The sequence below is a fragment of the Narcine bancroftii genome, chromosome 2 (assembly GCF_036971445.1).
Source record: "Narcine bancroftii isolate sNarBan1 chromosome 2, sNarBan1.hap1, whole genome shotgun sequence".
In the NCBI taxonomy this organism is placed as follows: Eukaryota; Metazoa; Chordata; class Chondrichthyes; order Torpediniformes; family Narcinidae; genus Narcine; species Narcine bancroftii.
Genome location: NC_091470.1, coordinates 227,775,379 through 227,799,624, shown reverse-complemented (window position 1 = coordinate 227,799,624; position 24,246 = coordinate 227,775,379). Strand labels below are relative to the sequence as shown.

Here is a 24,246-nt window from a genome sequence, read left to right as displayed (position 1 = left end):
CTGCTGCATTTTTAATACTTCCCTTTTCACTTTGCTCTTAAAAATAACCCTGGATTATTTTTCTTCAGCTCGAATGATGAATTGTGTATACAGCTAAATCTTAAAAGATAGGATTTCTTGCTTTTGTTTTAATTTGTTGAACACATTACAGAAAATGCAATTAGCATGGGATTGCTAACTCATTTAATTGCTCAATAGCTGCTCCAAGAAATAAAGATGCTCCCTGATCTCTTAAATGCATTAAAACACCTGGTATTTGGCACCTATGGGGATTAGTAGATGCTGGATATGCAAGCTTTCCAGAAACTTGAGACTCACTCTTACACCAGCATTAGGAATAAACAGTATAAAAAAACAAAAGCCAGTGCACAATGTAAAGTAATTTGAAAAAAAAAAATCAGTATTGTAAGCCTTATTTATGTAGAGTTCACTTTAATGAGGTCATTACCGTGACTTACAAATTTTAAATTTAAAATCAAACCTTGGTCACTGGCACTATAACATTGTTGTGCTAAACACGCTGCTGCTACGCTAACTATTCCGCCATCATAATTAACCCATCTAGCAAGTTTACAGAGAAACCCTTACTAATATACTAAATAATATACTAATAAAGACTCTTACTAAGTAGGGGAAAGGAGACACTTTAAGAGAGTCACCCCAACAGCAAGTGGGATCAACCAGCTCTTCAATCTGGGCGATGCCATTTTATTCAAACACAACTTTATTCACACAGCTGCTGCGAGAAAAGCTGAATATTTGCTCCAAAATGTTGATGTGTTACTCAGAGAACATATTTTTTACAATTTCAAACTTTTATTAATGTATTTATTTATTTTTAAATTTAAAAAATTCTATTTGTTTTCCTCAGTTTTTTTTTAACTAGTTGCTTGACGTTGCAGGGGTTTTCTTCTATAACCAAGAGCAGCTATTCTCAACCTTTTTTTCCAGCAATGCCCCCCCACCCCCCAGGTTGCTGCTCAAAATTTGAGCCCCCTTCCCTGTGAAGCAGTGAAATTTTGATTTCTTCTGTACTTCTCTCCTACTGACTTCATAAAAAGTAATTATGTTACGTGAGGTGAAAAGAAAACAAGGTTTTTATTTAAATGTGCTGTGGCCCCAAGGAGAGCCATAGGACCCCCATTGAGAATGTCTATAGTCCCAATTGGCAATCACAGACATAGAATATTGAATAGCTATACATAAAGGGTCAGTGACAAAAGAATCTATAATGCAGTTTCTCAAACAATTGCATACGCATGCCAAATGTTTTTACCATTCTTCAAGATTAACTTCAGTTTTATGTTGAAGACATGGTTTCTTTTCTCAGGATTATTTCCATTCAACAATTCACTATTGTGCTGTGTTTCCCAACCTACATTGGCTTGAGGTCCAGAAACATCTCATGTTTATAATTCTCACCCTTGTTGTCAAATCTTTGACTTTAACCCCCCATTTTCTCTGTAATCTTCTATCATCCTGCAATTCTTGGAAAAATCTGTATAATTTCAATTCCCGTTTCTTGCTGTCCCTGAGTTATAATGCCTTTTGCTTTTTGGATTCTGAGTTTCATTCTCAGGAATTTTGGCAGAAGATGTGGACTCTTGAAATTATTCTCATAGCTCTGAATTCAGCTGTTCTTGGGAGGCATAACGATAGATATTTACAAACTGCTTTTATTAGAGCACCAGACATATGGGAGGCATATCTATGTATTTGGTATTAATTTCAGTGACACTTGTTTTATTTATATTTCTGTTTCATGGAGTAGTTAAACTGAAAAGTTAATCACAGCAGCCAAAAAAAAACCAAAAGTGCATCATATGTAGTGAAATAAATAATATTGCTAATGCAATGCAATAGTTTATTCTAAGAATAACCTGTTTTGGATTTGTGACATTATGATTTTCAGATATCTATTAGAAAGATATTGCTGCTTCACTATTCTCTGGTATTGTACCATGTTATCTCCTCCACAATCTCCATCAGTAGTACCATGTTCTTAGCCCCCTGCTCTACTCATTTTATGCCTGACTATGTAGCTCAGTATGACAACAACATCTACAAATTCACAGATGATACCACAGTTCTTGGGAGTCACTATCTCAGAGGACCTTTCCTGGACCAACACTTCCTCAGGAGTTTGCATAGGTTAGGTATTTCAGAAACCCTGACAAATTTCCACAGATGTGTGGTGAAAAATGTGCTGACAAGTTGCATCATGGTCTGTTATGGGGACACCAATACCTCTCAGTGGAAAGCCCTGCAAAAGGAAGTGGACACAGCCCATGGCATCACAGGCAAACCCCTTCCCACCATCGAGAACATCTTCGGGGAACGCTGCCATCATCAAGGACCCACACCACCCAGCACATGTTATGTTCTCACTGCTACTATCAGGAAAGAGGTATAGGCACCACAAGACTTGCACCACCAGGTTCAGGAACAGCTATAACCCCTCAACTGTCAGACTCCTCAACAACAAACTCGATCAGGGATTCATTTATGGACTCTTACTTTTGCATTTTGTTGTTCATTTTTTTTCCCCTCTTTATTGCTGTTATATGTGGATTGTGGAGAAGCACGTGGCCTCCTTGCCTGTCTGGAAGTGTTATGGGTTGCTGGTGATCACATGTCCTCCCTGACTGAAACTTATTTGGAAGTCACTTCATCTGTCAATCAAGGTTGGACTCTGGCCACCCATTAGTGCACACCTTATCGTTAGCTAATTTAAATCACCTTGAGTCATTATTGGCTTGATTCAACCCAGATTCTTTCTCCCTGGTTTAAGCCTGCTCCACGCAAGGTCACTACTGTGAACATGTCTGGAAATGTCGTAGGTAAGGTGTGTACTACACTGAAACTGAGCCATAGTACTGCGATAGATCAGTACTTGCAGAAAACCGCATCCCCGTTGGGTCAGGGAGCCAGGTGTGTGTGTGTGTTAAAGTCCCTGTCTGTAGAGTGTGTACTCATTTGTGTGAGTGTGTAGAGATGTGGTTTTCAAACTTTTTCTTTCCACTCAGATACCACCTTAAATAATCCCTATGCCATAAGTGTTCTATGATTAGTAACAGATTACAAGGGGTATATGAGTGGGAAAAAAAGGTTGAGAACCATTGCTCTGGATACAATTGTTACTGAAATAGTTTGCTGAAGAAAAATTGTCATTGGCCCTTTTCCTTTGGAGTTATGAAACCATGCACATAATGGGTCAATTAGGTACGATAATAACAGTGGTTTTCAAACATTTTCTTTCTACTCACATACCACCTTAAGTAATCCCTATGCCATCGGTGCTCTGTGATTAGTAAGGGATTACTTAGTGGTATGTGAGTGGAAAGAAAACATTTGAAAACCATTGGTATAGAGTATAAGTGGCCACTGGTATCGAAGTCCAACTGTGTGGATGCCTATATCATTGTTTAAGTAATATAGTATTTGAGTTCCATTGGACTTTCTCCCGTTTGTCTCCTGTGTATTAATTTAAAGTTACATGTAATTGTAACACTTGTGTCCAGACTCGTCTCTCTGTGAACCCACCAAAACTGATACTCTTCCCAACACACAATTGCACAGTCAGTTGTTAACATTTGTTTATTTGTTTACATGAGTACAGATTTTTTTGCCCTATGAAAAAGTTGTCATTCTGCCTTGCCTGCAGGAAAAAGAATCTGAGTTGTATGGGTTGTCATGTATGTCCTCTGACAATTAATCTGAAATCTGTGTTGTGTATCTGTAAGCATTGAGAGCAGTAATATCCAATTGTATGAAAGATGCCATTATAGAGTTTTTTGAGGTGGTTACCAAAAAGGTAGATGAAGGAAAGGCTGCGGATGTTGTCTATGTGGACTTTAGTAAGGCCTTTGACAAGGTCCTACATGGGAGATTAGTTCAGAAGGTTCAATCACTAGGTATCCATGGAAAGGTTGTAAACTGGATTCAAAATTGGCTAAATGGGGGAAGACAGAGGTTGGTAGTGGGTGATTGCTCCTGCCTCAGGGATCGGTGCTAGGACCATTGTTGTTTGTCATCTATATCAATGATCTGTATGATAATGTGTGAAACTGGATCAGCAAATATGCTGATGACATTAAGATTGGAGGTATTGTGGACAGCAAGGAAGACCTTCAAGCTTGCAGAGGGATCTGGGCCAACTGGAAAATTGGGCCAGAAAATAGCAGATGGAATTTAATGCAGACAAGTATGAGGTGTTGCATTTTGGAAGGACAAACCAAGGTGGGACATACACAGTACATTCTAGGGCACCAAGGAGTGTGGAGGAATGAGGGATCTGTACATAATTCCCTGAAAGTGGTGTTACATGTAAACAGAGATGTGAAGAAAGCTTTTAGCATCTTGGACTTCATAAAACAAAGTAATGAGTACAGGAGTTGGGATGTTAAGGTGAGGGTGGATAAGATATTGGTGTGGCCAAATTTGGAGTATTTTGTGCTGTTCTGGTCGCCAAATTATAGGATGGATATCAGTAAGATTGAAAGAGTGCAGAGAAGATTTATTAAGATATTTCTGGGTCTTCAGGAGTTGAGTTACAGGGTAAGATTAAGCAGGTTAGGACTTTAATCATTGGAGAATAGAAGAATGAGGGGAGATTTAATAGAAGTTTACAAAATTATGAGAGGTATAGACAGAGTAAATGTGAGTAGGCTCTTTCCACTAAGAATATGAGAGATAAATACAAGAGGACATGGCTTTAGGGTGAAAGGTTTAAGGGAAACATCTTCACTCAGAGAGTGGTGGGAGTGTAGAATGAGCTGCCATCGGACGTAGTAAATGCAGGCTTACACTTCAGTTTTAAGAATAAATTGGATAGATACATGGATGGGAGAAATCTGGAGGGTTATGGAATGGGTGCAGGTCAGTGGGACTAGCAGAATGATGTTTTGGCACAGACTAGATGGGATAAATGGCCTATTTTCCATTCTGTAATGTTCTATGGTTCTTAACAGGAAGTTCCAATGTTCTTTTGGCAGATACATAGGTCTAGAAATAGTGAACATGAAAAATTCAGTGGCATAGATGCAGTGAGAATGTAGTCAGTTCGGTTGTTGGTTGACGGCATCAAAATTCAATGAGAACAGATTCAGATTTATTGTCAGAGTACATATATGACATCATATACAACCCTGCTGTCCAGGTAGAATCACCACTTACTGGCAGTGGAAAAAAATGTACACATGTAAACCAAGAAATGTAAACAAACTGACTGTGCAATACAGTGAGAAAAATATAAATAAAGTGCGAAGGTAAGAGTCCCTAAGTAATTGAGTTTATTGTTGAGAAGTCTGATGGTGGAGGGGTAGCAGCTGTTCCTGAACCTAATGGTACGAGTCTTGTGACACCTACATCTCTTTCCTGATGGCAGCAGCGAGAACAGAGCGTGTGCTGGGTGGTGTGGATCCTTGATCATTGCTTCTGCTCTCCGATGGCAGTGTTCCTTGTAGATGTTCTCAATGGTTGGAAGGGTTTTACCCATGATGTTCTGAGCTGTGACTACTACCTTTTTCAGGGCTTTTTGCTCAGAGGCATTGATATCCCCATACCAGTCATTAGTGTATTGGCTCCAGGAAAGTTCCTTCGAGATAGTGATTCCCAGAAACATAATATTTGCTCACCCTCTCCATCTCTGATATACCAATGATCACTGGATCGTACCACTCCAGTTTTCCCTTCTTGAAGTTAACAATCAGCTCCTTAGTTTTGGTGACATTGTGTGCGAGGTTGTTGTTGGTGCACCATTCAGCCAAGTTTTCAATCTCCCTCCTGTATGCTGACTCATCACCTTTCTTTATCCAACCCACTACCCTGGTATCGTCAGTGAACTTGTAGTTGTTGTACCAGGCCACACAGTCATAGGTGTAAAGTGAATAGAGCAGGGGCCTAAAGACACAGCTCTGTGCTGCTCCAGTACTGATAGAGCTTGTGGAGGAGATGTTCTTACCAATCCTCACTAATTGTGGATTGGAGGGTAGGAAATCCGGAATCCAATTACACAGGGAGGGGTTGAGTTCCAGGTCTTGCTGATCATTTTTGAGGGGATGGTGGTGTTAAATGTTGAATTGTAGTCGATAAAGAGCATCCTGATGTATTCATCTTTGCTGTCCAGATGTTCCAGGGTTCTGTGTAGAGCTATTTGCTACTATAGATGAATTGGAATGGATCCATATCACCTCTCAGAGAGGAGCTGACATGCTTTTCAAAACACTTCATCACTGCTGATATATTAAAACAATGCCCAACTTAAGCTTCAGGGACAGTATCTCATCTTCTGTTTCAGACTGTTACAGCTTTCCAGAATCACGTTGATTTCTACAACAGCAAAACTCATTTGGTCTGCATCAGATCAAGGTAGGATATCCATCCTTAATACTGGAGTAAAACACTTAAGTCTGCAGACACAGTGACTTAAGTGAAAACACCGTACTTTATGTAGCAAAGATACATAACCAAATTTTCAGGCTTGAGTCCTTTATCAACATAAGCAAAATGTAGGCAGTGCCCAAACAAAATGGGTGGGGTGGGTTAGAGGGAGAGACAAGAGACTTAGTATTCCACTTTCCATTCATACCACCTTTGGCTGGGCATGTCCCACAGCCTTACATGTTGCCACCCATACAATCCTTTGTATTCCCACTTTCTAACTGCCCTTATTCAATAGGTTTTATGAACAAAGGACCATGTCTCCTCTCTCCACTACCCTCATGAAGCCATCGACCAGATGGCCTCGTTATCAGTTCATCCAGAGGGCAACCCCAGACTCACACTCTTGTCTCATCCATCCCTCTTCCACCTTCACCGTCATTTTCTAACAGTTTGTTTACTTTCTGCATCTCAGTTCTGATGATGCATCTTTGACCTAAAACATTAATGCTGTTTCTTTTTCAACATTGCTGCTTGACCCACTGAGCATTTCTTGCACTTATTATTTTCATTTCCAACTTCCAGATTCTGCAGTTTAAAAAAAAACTTTTCAATCTCTTCAATCAGATTTCTGTACTTCATGCAGCAATAAAAGCATCCAAACAATAGTCAATAACTAAAGGTCAAGTTTATTGTCCTGTGTACCAAGGTGGAGTGATAGAGTGTGAGTAGACCAGGGAGTATCTCGAACATAGCACAAAAATTAAGGCACAGAACAGAAGTGCAGTCACAGGGAGCGAATCCATTCTATTCTCTCAATTCCTCCATCTCTGTCGCATCTCCACCCAGGATGAGGGCTTCCATGCCAGATCAGAGATGCCCTCCTTCTTCCCTCTACTATTCTTCCTGATGGGGAGGGGAGATGCAGAGAGTGGGTGGGGTGAGCCTTTTAATATGATGGTTGTTTTTTTTCCAAGGTAGTGTGAGTTATAGATGGAGTGAATGGAGGGGGCGGGGGGGTATGTGTGATGACCATGTTCACAACCACATACAGTTTATATTCCAGCACAGAGGCCTTGGCAGTTTTTTGCAGTCTTGAGTGGAACCATTCCTGTATCACACAGTACTGCATCCTGTAATGGGTCATGTGACCTCACACAATTAAGAGTTAGATCTGCCCACCTCTGAAGCTGATATGTGATCGGTCCTCCAGGTTCCTTTAATGGTTAGATCTGCCCACAGATGAGGATGACATGCAATTGGTCCTCGCAGATCACGTGGATGGAACCTACAATGAAAAAGTCTGGCACATTGAATCTCGCTCTCTCTCTTTTTTGCTGCTGTACGGAGGCCATCACTGAACTCAAGGCTGCAAGCTATGGGTGGCACCGGAGGGCCAACTGCAATGGGCCTGTCCCAGATATCAAGTCATTGGTGATGCTGGAGACCAGGTTAATTTAGTTTGTTTTAATTAATTTACTGTTTATTAGTGTGGTGTGACTGCTAGAGATAAAGAAGGTTGGTGGGTGCTATGTGTTTAACCCTGGCATTCCAAATTAGAATGTATATCAGTGATTTATTCACACACGATGGGTAGTTGTGTATTATTCCTATGTACAATATGTATTCATTGGCTGTGACCATTGCTGAACTCCAGGCTATAAGCCATGGGCAGCTCTGAAGGGCCAACTGCAATAGGCCAGTGCCAGATTACAAGCAGCTGCAACATTGGAGATAAGATACGTGCATGTACCCGTTGATGTACATACATGTATATGTACTGTGCCTGTGGGTGGATGTCATACCCACACTCCTGTTCGGCTCTGAATCATGGGTCCTCTACCGGCACCACCTACGGCTCCTAGAACGCTTCCACCAGCGTTGTCTCCGCTCCATCCTCAACATCCATTGGAGCGCTCACACCCCTAACGTCGAGGTACTCGAGATGGCAGAGGTCGACAGCATCGAGTCCACGCTGCTGAAGATCCAGCTGCGCTGGATGGGTCACGTCTCCAGAATGGAGGACCATCGCCTTCCCAAGATCGTATTATATGGCGAGCTCTCCACTGGCCACCGTGACAGAGGTGCACCAAAGAAAAGGTACAAGGACTGCCTAAAGAAATCTCTTGGTGCCTGCCACATTGACCACCGCCAGTGGGCTGATAACGCCTCAAACCGTGCATCTTGGCGCCTCACAGTTTGGCGGGCAGCAGCCTCCTTTGAAGAAGACCGCAGAGCCCACCTCACTGACAAAAGGCAAAGGAGGAAAAACCCAACACCCAACCCCAACCAACCAATTTTCCCTTGCAACCGCTGCAATCGTGTCTGCCTGTCCCGCATCGGACTGGTCAGCCACAAACGAGCCTGCAGCTGACGTGGACTTTTTACCCCCTCCATAAATCTTCGTCCGCGAAGCCAAGCCAAAGGAAGGGTGGATGAGTACTATGGAAGTTTATGCCTCATCTTTCAGTTTTCAGAGGGAGAGAGAGTATGTGTGTGCGTGGTTATTTTTTGTAAATTCTCCTGTGTGTAAATAAACACCACTGTTTGTTAGTTGCATGTGTTCCAGCCTTGATTCTCTTTGAACCCATCAAACCTATCCATCCTGACAGCATACTTTCAATGTGTATCTGTAGAAGTTTTTAAGGGATGCAGATGAGATACCAAATTTTCTCAACCTTCTGAGGAAATAAAGGCACTCATGTGCTTTATTGGGTTCTTATGGGTGGATCAGGACAACTCATTGGAGAAGTTTACTCCTAGGATTTTAAAGCCATCTACTATCTCCACCTCATCACCGTTGATGTGGACCAAGGAATGAGCTCCGTTCCCATATACCCAGCTCCTTGGTCTCATTGTCCTGCTACCAAGTCGTTAATACATCTATCTCCATTCTATATTCTAATTCATTGTTGTCATCTGTGAATTTATAGATGGAGTTCAAGTACTGCTTAGCCATGCAGTAATGGGTCAGGTATAGGGTGTTGAGGATGATCGTGGGGGAACTGTTGTTACCAATCCTCACTAATTGTGGTCTTTGGGATAGAAAGACATGGATCCAATTGCAGAGAGGGGTGTTGAGGCCAAGGTCAAAGAGTTTGGAATGAAAGCCGAAAGTCTGCAGATGCTGTGACTGAAGTAGAAACTCAGCAAGTCAAACACCGTGCTTTAGACATACAGCATGGTAACAGGCCCTTTTAGCCCATGAGCCCAATTACATCCAATTGACCTACAACCCGGTACATTTTGGAGGAAACCGGAGCACCTACAGGAAACCCACGAAGACATGGGGAGAACATACAAACTCCTGACAGACAACGTCAGATCTGAAATCTGGTTGTTGGCACTAAAAGTGTCGCCTAAAGTAGAGATGAAGATGCCTAACCAGTGTTTTGGGCTTGAGACCTTCAACAATATCCCATACTTTGATGAAGGGCATAAGCCTAAAATGTTGGTTATATATTATCTTTGCTATATAAATTTGACCTGCTGAGTTTGAAAGAGTTTGGCCATGTGTATGTTTGGTACTATTGTGTTTCAGGTGGAACTATAGTTGATATATCTTAGTAATGTGATATAGATGTTCTTCTTGTCCAGGTGCTCTAAAAATGCAGAAATGCTGGAGGAACTCAGCAGGTCTCACAGCATCTAGCATTTATATGTTTTTACTACCATCACAGTTTTCCAAAACTGTAAGGCCAGGGAGATGGGGTCTGCAGTGGACCTGTTACAGCAATGTGTCAACTGGAGTGGATCAAGAGTGGCTGGTAGACTGTTTATGTGAGCCATAACCAAACTCGTGAAAGCACTATATTCTTCTCTGGCATCGGGACGAGTGGCCTTCTTGAAGCCGGTGGGTACGTCAGCCTGCTGGAGAGAGAGATTGAAGATATCTGTGAATACAGCTGACAGATGGTTTGCGCAAGCACTGAGGACATAGCCAGGGACTCCGTCTGGTCCAGTCATTATACGCGGGTCCACTGCAGAAAGCTGACCTAACATCTGTCTTCCACTAGCATTAGGGTCATACTAGTTTTTGTCTATCATCTCTCCTTTCACCTTTTGACTTTCGATCATCACATCCTTCTCCTTCCAGTCAATCAGAATCTATTCTATTGCAGAGTATTTCCAGCAAAGCCTCATACTGCTTCTACTAGAGTTATTCAAAAATCTATTCTTGAACCTCATCTAGTCATAGTGATATTAGTTCCATCAACATGTGATTCATGACACCAGCTTTACCTTACCAACAACTGTGCATGCTTTTCCCTGTAGCAATCAATGTAATACGTTCCCTTGTAATGTATCAATATCATTCATATATCATCTATCGGCACTGCATCAGTGAAATGTTTGAGAAGCTGTTCTAAATGGCCCCACAATATAATTGGCAGCAGGATTCCAGACAAAGGTCTTTCCTTACACACAGAGTCTTGGCAGTGACTGCACCAATCTTTCGTGCAGCCCTCAGCACCTGGTCCTGCACTGAAAAGCTCAGAGGTTGGCAGCATTGCCATGTTTGCACTGGTAAACAAAGTTCTTCTTTAACCATGTCAATGATCTTTCAGTAGCAGTCACTGATTGTGTAGTATGCATCCATGGGAATAGCCTGTGGAACACTGTCCTGGTTACATAGCTTCTTGGAATAAACTCCAACAAATGCACTGCAGACCTTTCAAGGACTCTCTGGTAAAAGTCCATAAGGACATTTATGACCATTTCATCCCCAATGCACGATCAATTACACAAAGATTGAAGTTGCAAAGACTGAAGGCTTTTATTTACAAGAGATGGACAGCATCTCTGACCCGGACTCAAACTGGGAACTGCCTTGTGATATGACAGCCTTTATGTGGAAGAAAGGGGGAGAGTCACGAACCACCCTGTGAGTGCAGGGTCAACCAGGAAAGGTCATGATATTTACATATGGCATGCAAATATATACAATAGTGGTTTCACCACAATCCTCAACAGCCACCTCAAGCATAGTGCATAGTGAGTCTGTGCATGAAGAATCTGACAGAGAGGATCCTTCTCAGCACCTGCTGAGCATGGTCTTGATGGTTTTTTGACGTTCTTGAGGTGAGACATTCTGACAATTGAGTTTGACATTCTGCTTATGGCACCAGCTGACATGATCCCTCTTCTCCTTTGCCTGCAGGGCATAGATGAAGACCTGTAAACCATGAATACCTGTTGATTCATGACCTTATGAGGGACATATGGTATGACAATATTCAAATGAATGGAAGGTTTCACGACAATAAGACCAAACTGGTGTTTGCAGCACCGAGGACAGGTACAACTTCAATATGTAAGTGAAATTTAGCATTGCTTCACACAGCTTATCGAAGCCACAGATAAAGGAACTCATCAGGATCCCGTCTCAAATCTTGACCCTTTCTCTGGAGACACATATAAAACATCCTAATGGATACGATCCATTTTGGATCTCTATGGTTTGCAAGACTGCCATGGTATAGGAAAAGGGTACACTTACATATAGTAACATCAAGGGCATCTCACACCTGATTACAAAATGGCGGCCCCCATGGTTTCAGCTGCCATTCCGGCTCCAAACCAAGGTTCAATCTCTTGTTCTGTTGCTTTGTCTATGATCGGAAAACACTGGTAAATGTATGGAACACGAAAACCTGGAGGTCTTCCAAGCTAGAGGACCAGATCATGAAGTTACTGTGCGAATATGTCTATGACCCCAACATCAAGTTGAAGCCTACGACAGAAACTCAGGGGAGACATGGTCGGAAATGATTGGCAAAGAAGCAGAAGCGCGTTAAGCATGCCACCATTCATGTAAGACTCAGTGAATCCATCCAGGCCTGTGCTCCTGACAATTGCAAATGTACAAACTCTGGAAAATAAACCGAATTACCTGTAGCTGCATCTGAACTAGAGGGAAATGAAGAGATGCTGCACTCTGGTAATTACAGAAGTGTGGCTCCAGGACTCCATCCCAGATTCATCTACCTGGCTAGCAATATGATTGTTTTGACTGTTTAAGTGATTGTTGTATACAGTAAAACTCTTGAATTCGGAATTCAAGCAACTGGCAAATGAAAAGGAAAATAAATTGATAAAAAATATGGAAATTTAAAATTGGCATGCCTCGCTGTTAGTTTGCCAATTGCGCAACACACAATCTCAAGCAAACGGAAAATACACTTCTCTGGCATCACCAATTCCCTTGAGTGCCTGATACCGGGAGTTTTACTGTATATTTTATTGGGTATTCAGTACCATGGTCTGGAGAGATGCTGTTTTGTCAGGTTGTATTTGTACAATCAAATGATAATAAATTTGAACGAAGCTAATGAACAGATTCTGATCAAGAGTGAGCATGTTCCTTTTGCTCAATCTCTGATTGCCTATAACTATGCGCTCCAGACAATTTTTGACATACACTCTGCTCCATCCAATATGGTTCCCAGAAGCTTCAGGTAACTGGATGGCAGTGAAGAGAAGAGAGGATCGGTTGGACCACTTTGATTTCAGCCTATATCCTTCCTGATTGATTCAGCAAAAAGCCCCATAAAAAACACAAATGTGATTTTCAAAAGAATGTCTTAGCAAGTTTGTTCTCAGTAATTTATCTGTTCTGGTGTGCCTGATCACACATTGTTAACAGAATCTGGACATTATACACAAAAGTTACAATTCAAGTCCAAGGTTATTATTATCATACAATTGTATAACTACAAATGTCTAAACACAAAAGTTACAATTCAAGTCCAAGGTTATTATTATCAGACAATTGTATAACTACAAATGTCTAAACAGCATTCTTCAGTCCTTGGTGTAAAAACATGCAAGCATATACACTATATATATATGTACTTTTTGAGGAGTCTGAAGAGATTCAGTATGTCACTAAGGACTCTCGTAAATTTCTACAGGTGGACCATGGAGAGCATTCTGGCTGGTTTGGAGGCACCAACTCTCAAGACAAGAATAACCCAGAGGGTTGTTAACTTGGCCTGCAGCATCACAGGCACCAGACTTCACTCTGTCGAGGACATGAGGCAGTGTCTTAAAAGAAGCAGCCTCTAACCTCAAGGATCCCCACCACCTCACCACCCAGGGCATATCCTCATCACTCTGCTTCCATCAGGGAAAAGGTGCGGGAGCCTAAAGACGATCGCTCAACGGCACAAGGACAGCTTCTTCGCCACTGCCATCAGATTCCTGAATGATCAATGAACCAAAGACACTGCCTTACTTTTTGTGCACTATTATTTTAATTTCTTTTATGTAATGTTGTAAGATGGTTATAATATGTATGTTTGGTTTATGATGCTGCCACAAAACACCAAATTTCATGACTTAGTCATGGCAATAACTCCTGATTCTAATAACAGTAGGGTCATTGAAACACTGAAGCATTCGCTCTAGAGAATATGAAATGATATTTAATTTCTTGGTCAATAAATCTTGAGCATGCAGCTAGAACAGCAATAATCCGTCAACATTTGCACACATACCAGCCGTTGCAACTTGGGGAAAATCTCGCGATGCTGAAACGATGGGATTACTTTCACGTACCGCCGGGACTATTTCGCGGAGGCAGTGCTCTGACGCTCGATTGTGACGCGCACGCCGGAGCGCCGCTGCACGGACGGTGGGCCGAGAGGGAGGGGGGGACCTCGTCAAGTGAAAGGGGGAGGCGGCGTGCGCCGCCGGAAGTGACGCTCGGCGCGCCCCTATAAATACGGGCGAGTTCTCCCGTTTGACCCTCCGATCCCCGGCTGTGTGTGTGTGTCCGTGTGCACCCAGGCTCCATCTGAGCTCTCTCGTCAGCACACTTTTCTGTTCTCTCTCTCTACATAAATGGTTTAAAAAAACAGAAAAAAATTTAAAAAAAGCGGAAAAAATCTTACCCAAAAAAAATTTAAAAAAGAAAAATCCAACAAAAAAAAGAAGGCGGGCGGGGGTTTGAAAATCCGAAATCAACACGAAGATTCTCAACGTCTCGGGATTCGAGCGGGAGGAAAAAAAAACAAATTACAAAAAAAAAGAAGAAACCGACGTCTCGGCGAAAGGAAAAGAACCCGCGAGGGATCGTCACCAAGTACCGCGTCCAGCCGCCGCCCGGGACCCCCGTCAGCCTCGCCGCCCGCCAAGCCCCGCGACCCTCGTCGGCCCCGTCGCCATGAACCCCAGCGCGCCCAGCTACCCCATGGCCTCGCTCTATGTGGGCGACCTGCACCCCGACGTGACCGAGGCCATGCTGTACGAGAAGTTCTCGCCGGCCGGGCCCATCCTCTCCATCCGCGTCTGCAGGGACATGATCACCCGCCGCTCGCTGGGCTACGCCTACGTCAACTTCCAGCAGCCGGCCGACGGTGAGCCGGGGTGGGGTCGGGGAGGGAGGGGAAGGGGTGGCTGTCCACGATGCTTGGGGGTTGGGGTGGTGGACGACCGGCCATGGAGGTGGGTGGGGGGGGGAAGAGTCTGGACCCGGGGGAAGAAGTGGGAGAGACCCATGGAGCCGGGGAAAGGTTGGGGGAGGCCCATGGAGCCGGGGGGAGTGGGTTTGGCGGGGGAGTGGGGAAGAGTAGCCGCCGGTTAGGTCAGCTGGAGCGCTTCCGCTTGGGCCTGGAGTGTAGACACGATGTCGCCACCGTGTGAAACCGGTTCCCTTCGGCCGCCTGCCAACAACCCAAGCTGGGCATGCGTGTGGTGCTGGGCCACGGATGGGCGGGGGTGGGGGGTTTGAGGCGGCCTTTACCCTGTCTGTGTGTGGCCTGGGCCCACATTCATCACGCGGGGGGGGTTCTTCTTTCCTCCTGTGTTGTAAGCTGGGTGCATGGTTGAAGACTCAGGGTTTTTTTAAACTTAAACTCGTGACACAAAGGGCCGATCCCACGTGTCCCTGTTCGTCAAGGAACCAACCTATTCAAAATATACTATAAAGCTGAGAGGGATGGATAGTGTATTCACTGATTTTGAATATTTTGAACAAAAGGAAATTCGCCCGAGTGTTAAAAAGTAAAGACACAGTGTTGGAGAAACTCAGCAGTTGTCACATTGTCGTGTCCTTTACGTCCACATATAATTATAGATAACCAACGTTTCAGGAAGGAGCAAAATGTGGGCACAGTTTTGACATAACGTTTCAAGGCTGAAACGTTGGTTATCTGTCTTGGCTAAATAGAGTACACTGTTTGATCTGCTGAGTTTCTCCAGCATTGCGTTTTTACTTCAACCACAGTGACTGCAGACTTTCATGTTTCATTCTTAAGGAGGCTTGGAATTCGACAGCTCATTCAGCACATCAGCTGTTTATCTTCCAGAAATGGACCCCGTTTTTTTCGGTATGCCTGCCTTTTCCACTCCAATGGCTAGGGAGGGCAGTTTGTCATCTAATCTGAGCCAGGATCAAATGTACAGTTTCTTAGTATTTAGCTAGCCTGTGCTGTGTAGATAAATATAGATTATTACATCCTATCGTTTCACTGCCATTCTCAGAGGTAATTTTGGAAATCCTGAATAGACCCATACATTTTAAAGAGCAAAAACTAGCAAACAGCCTTCAATGTAATAATGTTGAAGTCTGAGTACTGATTTTGTAAAAAAAAAGTTTCTTTACATATCTTTTTAAATTTTACATTAATGATATCAGAATTTAAAACTCATCTTAGACTTTTTTTTGCAGAGGAAGAATTGTAGGAATAATTATTAATTTATAGTTGCATCTAGGTATAGGGCCATTAAACCTGTAGAAAGGCCGAAATGGCCTGTTCACCTTGCTGTATGTCTAAATTAAAAACAAACAAACTTGAAGAGTGGCAAGTTCTGAACTTTGTTGATACTACATTTACTTTGCACCATTCAAGTGTTGGTTGCCATATCAGAGAAGATAAATATTACTTGCAAGGGTATAGACAGCATTTACATAAAAATATGAGGAATAAATTGCATCTCTTCAGAAACGAAAGCTGAAGGTTGACCTAGTGTTTTTTAAAATGTTGATAGTGGATACAGTGGATATTTCTATTTGAAAGAACAACTGGAAATCATCAATACGGTATAAGATGGACAAGAAATCTGATTAAATGTTTGTTATTCAAAGTGATGAGAATAAACATACTATCACAGTGAATGGTTGAACCAAATAGTATACTTGCATTGAAGTGGAGGTTGAGAAAATGCACAAGAAATATGGGAATAAAGGATTATGTGTTTCATAAAATGAGGAAAAACTGGAGGCTTATCCAACATAAATCCCAAAATGGCCTTTGCTGTGTCATCTGCCTATGTAAGTCAATCATGCATAGAGTTAATAAAGGTTTCTGTATAAATGAGATTGATTACTGATGTTCAAAAACATTTACATTTGTACAATAGTGAAAATTATTCTCTTGAAGAATGGAGATTGTTGTCCAGTTTGTCAACAGAAATGAAGGAGGTAGCTTTGGAATTATTGGGTGTCACAGTTTGTAAAAGCTATTTGATTATTGATATATAAAGAAAACCATTTTGCTAATTATTTTGATTCAGCTATCAATTGCTTTTGTGCTTGTAGATGTTTTGGTGTTGGGTGGGTGGGAAATGAAGCAAAGAGAAATAGGCAATAATTCCATTCGAATTAAGCTATTACTCATTTTCCCCTCTCTCTGGATTCAATAGCATGAATAAAAATACCGTATTTATATCTCCTTCACATCATTATTCTATGACAGTCCCTGCAAGATTATAAGCATCTCCAAACAAATGTAACCTACAAGTCATAGTCCTGTCCATCAAGGGAACATTAAGCAAGGGCTCAACAAACAGGCCTATATGAGCTTGGCTTTGAGTTATTGTTAATTGGAATCCAGATAATTATAGCATTTTAGAAAGTAAATGCTTTCTATACTTGCTTGAAATCTGAAACAGAAGAATACAGCACTTTGGCCCATGATGCCTGACATCTATGATACCAATTTAAAATGCATAGCCACCTATTCATGGTCTCTAACCTCCCATTCCCTGTTCATGTGCTCATCTAAATATCTCTTAAATGGTGTTATATCTGCTTCCACCATTTCCCTTGACAGTGTGTTCCTGACACTCTTAAAAATAATCCCTTGTGTATCTCCTTTAGACCCTTTCTTTCCTCCCTCCAATCACGCCCCCTAGTATTTCACATTTCCACACTCTGATATCTAGCCTATCTGTGCCTCTCATAATTTTGTAGTTTAGAGAAAATAATCCGTTTGTGCAACTTCTCATAGAAATGCTTCCCAATCCAGAGAATCTGTTGGTGAAACCTCTGCACCCTTTGCAAAGCTTTCACATCCTTCCTGTAATTTGCAACTAGAACTGCATGCAATGCTCCAAGTGTGCCCTAACAAAAGTTTTAGTCATCTGCAACCTGACTTCTCATTTTTTATACTCAAAGCCTTAAGCTTTTACCAGCTTCCCTACTTGCGTTGATGCCCCAAGATCCCTTTGAACATCCATGTTCCTGTGGATCCAATCATTTACTATATACACTTTCTTGCACTTAACATCCCAAAGTGAAGCACACTAGCTTGGCTTCAACTTTTATCTGCTATTTCTCTGCCCTTGTTTCCAACTTCAAATAAGTATAGCAATGCTTGGCTACACATTGAAACAGCTGTGGGAGGAGAGTTGATGTTTCAAGTTGATTTTTCTTCAAAAGTTGTTAATTTGAAATAGTTTTTTAACTGCTTCATGACTTGCTATTGGATTTGTTATTTTCAAGGATGCTTGTGGGAAACACCAATGGAATTAATTCATGGTGTCTCGGACTGCTGCATTACAGTATATGAGTGGTGTATCATTCATTGCTTTATTGAGGAAAATATGAGAAGTTTGCATATCTGGCTTTGTAGTGATGCCTATGTTTAGTTGGAAAGAGGTTGAAAATGGGTGAGAAAATGGTAGCTTTTGCTGCTTTCAGTGATGTTAGCTGAATAACAAAATGATTAAAATATTTTTTATTGTGAAAGAAACCAGAATAGGAAATTAATTTCAAATTTGGTCTGTCTTTTATTTGGACACAGATAGAGACAATGGTGTAAATGCAGGACTTGTAGATATTGGTTCATAGTTCATGATGGTCTGAATTAGCAAGGTGAGTTAGCATTTTTCTTTGGATAAAATTCAAGTAAATTGGGAACTGGATATTTGTGTTGAACTGTTGCACCAGTCTGCAATATATCTACATAGTGTGCTTGTCTTCAAGTCTCCACTGTCAGAAATGTGTATGTATGTTTGGGAGAGTGTAACAGCATGTGGAGCAACATTCAATGTTATTAATTCTCTGATTTTTTTAAAAAGTGATCTTGGTGATGAGGCATTGGAAGGGAATGACAGTTTTCCACAAAGCAAGTTTTTACAATTAGCATTTACTTTATGGTGTGATGAAACTTGCCTTTCCTTTTTCATCACCTTTACTGTTTTGTGTTAGGGAGAAGTCACCTTTCTTAAAATTTTATAAAGACTGCTCACTTGATTGAAACTTCAGATTTTCTGAAGTTAAGGTTATCTTTAATGTTATCTAAATCAGCACGAAGTATTCGGAGTATCAGAGGCTGAGTTTATAAAACTGTTTATACTATAAAGCTGAGAGGGATGGATAGTGTATTCACTGATTTTGAATATTTAGAAAAATACTGAATCAGATCAAGAAATACATTACATGTTGCATTGTGTAAATTAGGATTCCATATGGGTACAATGTTCATTCATGATCAATATTTTGTTGGAAAGACGTTGAGTTTAAAAACAAGAACACAAGTAAGCTGGATGTTAAGTAGGCAGTTGAAATTTGCATTTGGAAATAAAGCGTCAAGGTTGCCAACTTTCAAGATTCTGGTACGTGTTTACAAATATATCTTCACAAAATTTTGAACATTCTCAATGTACTTTTTCAAAATACAGACAACAAGCATGAAAGCTGAGCTTGAGTTTGTACCAAATACAAATTCCAAAGCAATAAATACTTCAAAAAATATTTTAATAGAATTAATATAGCTCAATATGGGAGGTGACTGACTAAAAAGGTGGTAACTCTGGATTGCCACCTGAGCCACGTGCAATTTGGCATAGGGTTCAAAAGATTAAAGAGTTAAATGCATGGCTTAAGGATTGGTGTGGAAGAAGTGGGTTCCAATTCATGGGAAATTGTCACCAGTATTGGAGATGGAATAAACTATTTAAAGGGACAGGCTTCATCTGAATCAATGGTGGGACCTGGATCCTAGCAAATCGTATAATAGAACTGTGGACAGAACTTTAAACTAAATAGTAGGGGGCTGGGTTCAACAAATTGGAGAGGGATTGATAAAGTAAAAGAGTGTGGATAAAGTCAAAGCAAAAGTTAAAGAAAAGTAAGAGTAGAGGGGATAAAAAGTTAAGTACAAAAGTGGCAAAGATTGCTGGATTTTAAAAGCAGAATGGGTATATGGGCACTTTATCTGAAAGCCCATCATATTAAAAACAGTCATTGAACTTGTGGCACAAATCAATACAAAGGGGTGTGATATTGTGGTTACAGGGTAGAGAGGATGGGGAATTAAATATCCAAGGAATCAGTTAATAAGGAAGGAGAGGCAGGAGGGTAGTGCTCTTAATTAAGGATGACATCTGGGCAATAGTAAGAGATAATGCAAGATCTAAAGAGCAAAATGTTGAGACCATTTGGGTAGAGAGATTAGGAATAGTAAAGGGAAAAATATCACTGGTGGGAGTGATCTATAGGCCACTCAATAATAACATTACACTGGCACAGGCACTAAACCAAGAAATATTGGAGGCATGTAAGGATGGAACAGTAGTTATTGTGGGGGACTTAAACATGGACTGGGTTAATCAGGTTGGTTGAGGCAACCTTGAGGAGGATTTCATAGAATGGCTTTCTTGAACAGCATGTTACTGAATCTACAAGGGAACATGCTGTCTTGGATCTATGCAATGAGATGGTCAAAATTAGTGATTTTGTAGTCAGGGATCCTCTTGGAAAGAATAATCATAGTATGATTGAGTTTCTCATACAAATGGAGGGTACAATAGTTTGGTATAAATCTAAGCAAGGGAAACTGTAAGGTGATGAGGGAGGAGTGTGCCAGGGTAGACTGGGAATGCAGGTTGAGGAACAGTAGAAAGACTTTAAGAGTTTTTTGATGGTGCTCAACAATAGTATATTCCAGTTAAAAGCAAGGACAGTAAAGTTGAGGACAGAGAGCTCTGGAAACTAAGGAAATAAAGGAAGACATCAGACTAAAACATTTTGCGTACAAAATTGCCAAGAGCAGTGGGAAACTAAAAGATTGGGAAAACTTTAAAAAGCAATAAAGAAGCGAGCAATAAAGAGAGGGAAGGGTGACTATGAGAAAAGATTAGCACAAAATAGAATCACAGACAGTAAAAGTTTTTGTAATTATATAAAATAAAAAGGTGGCTAAAGTGAAGGTTGGTCCCTTGGAAGATGAGGAGGGGGAATAGATAATAGGCTTATTATTTTGTCTGTCTTCACGGTGGAGGGCGTATCAAACTTGCCAAGGACACATGTTACGGATGTGATGGGAGGTGAGGACCTGGATGTAATAGCTATCATTAAAGAGGTAATACACAGAAAATGTCAGGGTCTAAAGTTAGATCGGTCTCCTGGACCTGATGGAATGCATCCCAGGGTTCTGGTAGACATTATATGCTGATAATTTGCCAAACTTCTCTGGACAGGTTCCAGGCAATTGGTGAATGTCATGCCACTATACACACAAGATGTAGGCAAAAGGCAGAGAACTACCAGCCAGTTAGTTTTACATTTTTGTTGGGAAAATGCTTGAAACTATCATTAAAGATGAAATAGCAGAGCATCTGAAGTGAAATGGATTCAGTAAAGTCAGGTTCTATTTGACACATTTACTGGGGTTTACCTTAGGATACAAGAAGCATGGAAGGTAGAGGGCAGCAGGTGGAAGCTGTTTACCTGGATTTCCAGAAGATGTTTGATAAGGTGCCAAATAAGACTTGTACAGAAGATAATGATCAGAGTTGGGGGTGACGTATTAGCATGAGTAGAGGATTGGAAAGTTGGGATACAGGGATGTTTTTCTGGTTGACAATTGGTGGTGAGATGTGTGCCACAGGGGTCAGTGCTGGGTCGCAACTGTTCATGATATACGTCCACGATCTGGAAAAGGGGGCAGAGTGTAGTGTATCTAATTTTGCTGTTGACACTAAATTGAGTGGAAAAGCAAATTGTGCAGAGGATACGGAGAGTATGCAGAGAGATTTAGCTAGGTTAGTGGGCAAGGGACTGACAAATGGAATGTTGACCTTCATTGCTAGATGGATTGAGTTGAGAAGCAGAGAGGTACAAGGTAATGGTGAGGCTGCATCTGGAGAGCTAAGTGCAGTTTTGGCCTCCTTATTTAGGAAGGATGTACTGGTCTTGGCATTACAGAGGACGTTCTCCAGGTTGATTCCAGAAGGTGGTTAACCTATGAGGAGAGATTGAATATCTGGGATTATACTTGCTGAAATTTAAAAGAATGAGAGGGGATATTATTAGAAACATAAAATTATGAAAGGCACAGATAAGAATAATGTAGGTAAGTTGTTTCCATTGGTAGGGGAGACCAGAAATGGGGACATAGCCTCAAGATTCAGGGTAGTAAATTTAGGATGGAGATGAGGAGGAACTGCTTTACCCAGAGGGTGGTGAATAATGGAATTTTCTGCCCATTGAAACAGTGGAGGCTACCTCAGTAAATATATTTAAGACAAGGTTGGATAGATTTTTTACACGGGAATTAAGGGATATGGGAAAAGGCAAGTAGGTGGAGATGAGACTATCATCAGATTATTGAAAGCCAGACTCCTGCTTCTATTTCTTATGTTCATAAGTCAAGTGGATAATTTGAGATTGGTGAAGCATAATTGGTCTTTGCTCTTTCAGTACTTAGTCTATTTTAGTTTGTTTTAAAATTGTCAAGTTTCAGAATTTGATGTTATGTAGGATCAAAGATTTGGTTGGTGGCATTGCAATTTCTTTGCCCTTGTCAGAAACTGTACATTTAATAATCAATGTCTTTCCAAGGGGAAGTATGTGCAAATTACTCATTCTGCTGGCAGAAATTGAGAATTTATAGATGTAATATTGAAGTAATAGTACATTGGTGGAGTGTAAAAGGCTGAGAAGCCGAGGGTAAGATCTACAGAATTGCTGCATGAGATTTTGTTGCATGTGCATACATTGCCAGCTGGAATTTCTTTTCCCTTAAATCAGAACATTTTCGGTTCAAGTCTTAATTCAAACATCAACCCAAAAATCTAAAGCAATTCTTAATTGTCATGAGGGCTCATATGTATTCTCAAATAAATGTAGGATTTAAGGACACCTTAAGAATTGTTCTATTATTTGACAATTAATATTAAAACTGAATATCTTTTTATTTTAGCTTATTGCTTTTGTTGAAGGTATGCTTATACCAAATTAGCCATTTTTCCTATGTTTAACAGCATTTCATACAGGATTATCAATATTTTAAATGCTAAGCAAACATTTTTTTCCCTTCAGCTGAGCGTGCTTTGGATACAATGAATTTTGATGTTATCAAAGGCAAGCCTGTTCGCATCATGTGGTCTCAACGTGACCCCTCTTTGCGGAAATCTGGAGTTGGCAACATCTTCATTAAAAACTTGGATAAATCAATTGATAACAAAGCATTATATGACACATTTTCAGCTTTTGGAAACATACTTTCTTGCAAGGTGAGAATTAATAGCCTTCAGTTGCTTGGTGTCCAGTGTTTTATTTCCTTTGATTCAATTTTTAATTCAGTTTTGGAAAGTGTGCTTAAAATTATTTGAAAAGTGTGCCCTCTCCACTGTCAAAATCGTGTGCCATCCTTCTGATTTGGAGGCCATTTACCTGATTTTAGAGTTGGCAATGATGATCAAGATTCATTATAAATGCTTAAAATTTTGCACAGCATTTCATGTTCAGATTAAACAAAAGCAATCCCATATACTTTCAAGATAAATTCCTTTTCTATCATGTCGAAGATGACAGAATTCCAGATGTGGATGTAATGGTGCTCTATAAATATACACATGTGATTATTTATATTCTATCCTTCATTGCATCTGCATTTTCAGTAAGTTTTCCTTTCTGTACCTGTATGCTCTTATTCCAGGTCAAGGAATACAACTTCTACAGCTTTGACAAAACTTTATACCCGGTGAGGTTCAGCAGTTATCTTTAGAACTTGAATCCTCTCTGAAATTGTAAAAAAAAAATCGGACTAATTTGAGATTTTTAAAATAAAAAGTACTTATTCCATCTGTTCATCACAATAATCCTAAGGTAAACATTTCAAAGTGACTCCCTATTGCTGCAACTCTCAATCAACCTTTGACAGCTAGAGGTTTGAACTAATTCAATGTAACTTAACTGGTGCACTGTCCTTCACACTATAAAATTTGGCTTATCTAAACCTGGGCCGTGTATCCTTTCCTGCACCTATTTTTGAAAACTTGTAGTATATATTTCCTTGTCCTAATTTTTAAATGTTTTTTGCTTAGCACCTCTCTGTTAAATTACCTTTAATTTGATAATGCAGTTTTACTTTATTCTCTTGTGCATTCTTCCATTCACTCCATACTCCACAATCTGGAATTCGTTTTCCCTCATTCTGCCTCTTCATCTTTGCCTTCTTTAAAAAGAAACTTGCCTCAGATGCAACTTTTGGTCACCATCTTGATTTCTTCTGTTTAAATCGCCATCTGTTTTGGCCTGATTACACCTCTTTAACTGCCTTGGGAGCTTTTCTGTATATTTTATAATTGTCATTTGCTGTGCAATAATAGAAAAAATAAATCACTCTGGGG

The 24,246-nt window shown here is 40.8% G+C and overlaps 1 protein-coding gene and 1 long non-coding RNA gene across 5 annotated transcripts in view; one reads left to right on the top strand and one right to left on the bottom strand.

Moving 5' to 3' along the window:
- Positions 1 to 10,038: 10,038 nt before the first annotated feature.
- LOC138755117 (uncharacterized) lies at positions 10,039 to 15,227 on the bottom strand. 3 transcript variants are annotated; one of them, XR_011352036.1, is made up of 3 exons: positions 15,128 to 15,227; positions 11,882 to 11,993; positions 10,039 to 10,251 (listed from the first exon to the last, which is right to left on the bottom strand). It is a non-coding gene; the product is annotated as an uncharacterized lncRNA (long non-coding RNA). The 3 variants fall into 3 exon arrangements; XR_011352034.1 differs by lacking the exon at positions 15,128 to 15,227 and adding an exon at positions 13,881 to 14,751; XR_011352035.1 differs by lacking the exons at positions 10,039 to 10,251; positions 15,128 to 15,227 and adding exons at positions 11,181 to 11,557; positions 13,881 to 14,751.
- pabpc1b (poly A binding protein, cytoplasmic 1 b) overlaps positions 14,113 to 24,246 on the top strand; it is a 37,079-nt gene continuing 26,945 nt past the window's right edge. Inside the window, exons 1-3 of one of the 2 annotated variants that reach the window (XM_069920436.1) lie at positions 14,113 to 14,741; positions 22,934 to 23,127; positions 23,553 to 23,597. In XM_069920436.1, coding sequence (XP_069776537.1) covers positions 14,549 to 14,741; positions 22,934 to 23,127; positions 23,553 to 23,597 — 432 coding nt within the window. In that variant the 5' untranslated portion in view covers positions 14,113 to 14,548. The remainder of the gene's footprint in view (positions 14,742 to 22,933; positions 23,128 to 23,552; positions 23,598 to 24,246) is intronic. The other variant, XM_069920437.1, reaches the window with a different exon arrangement.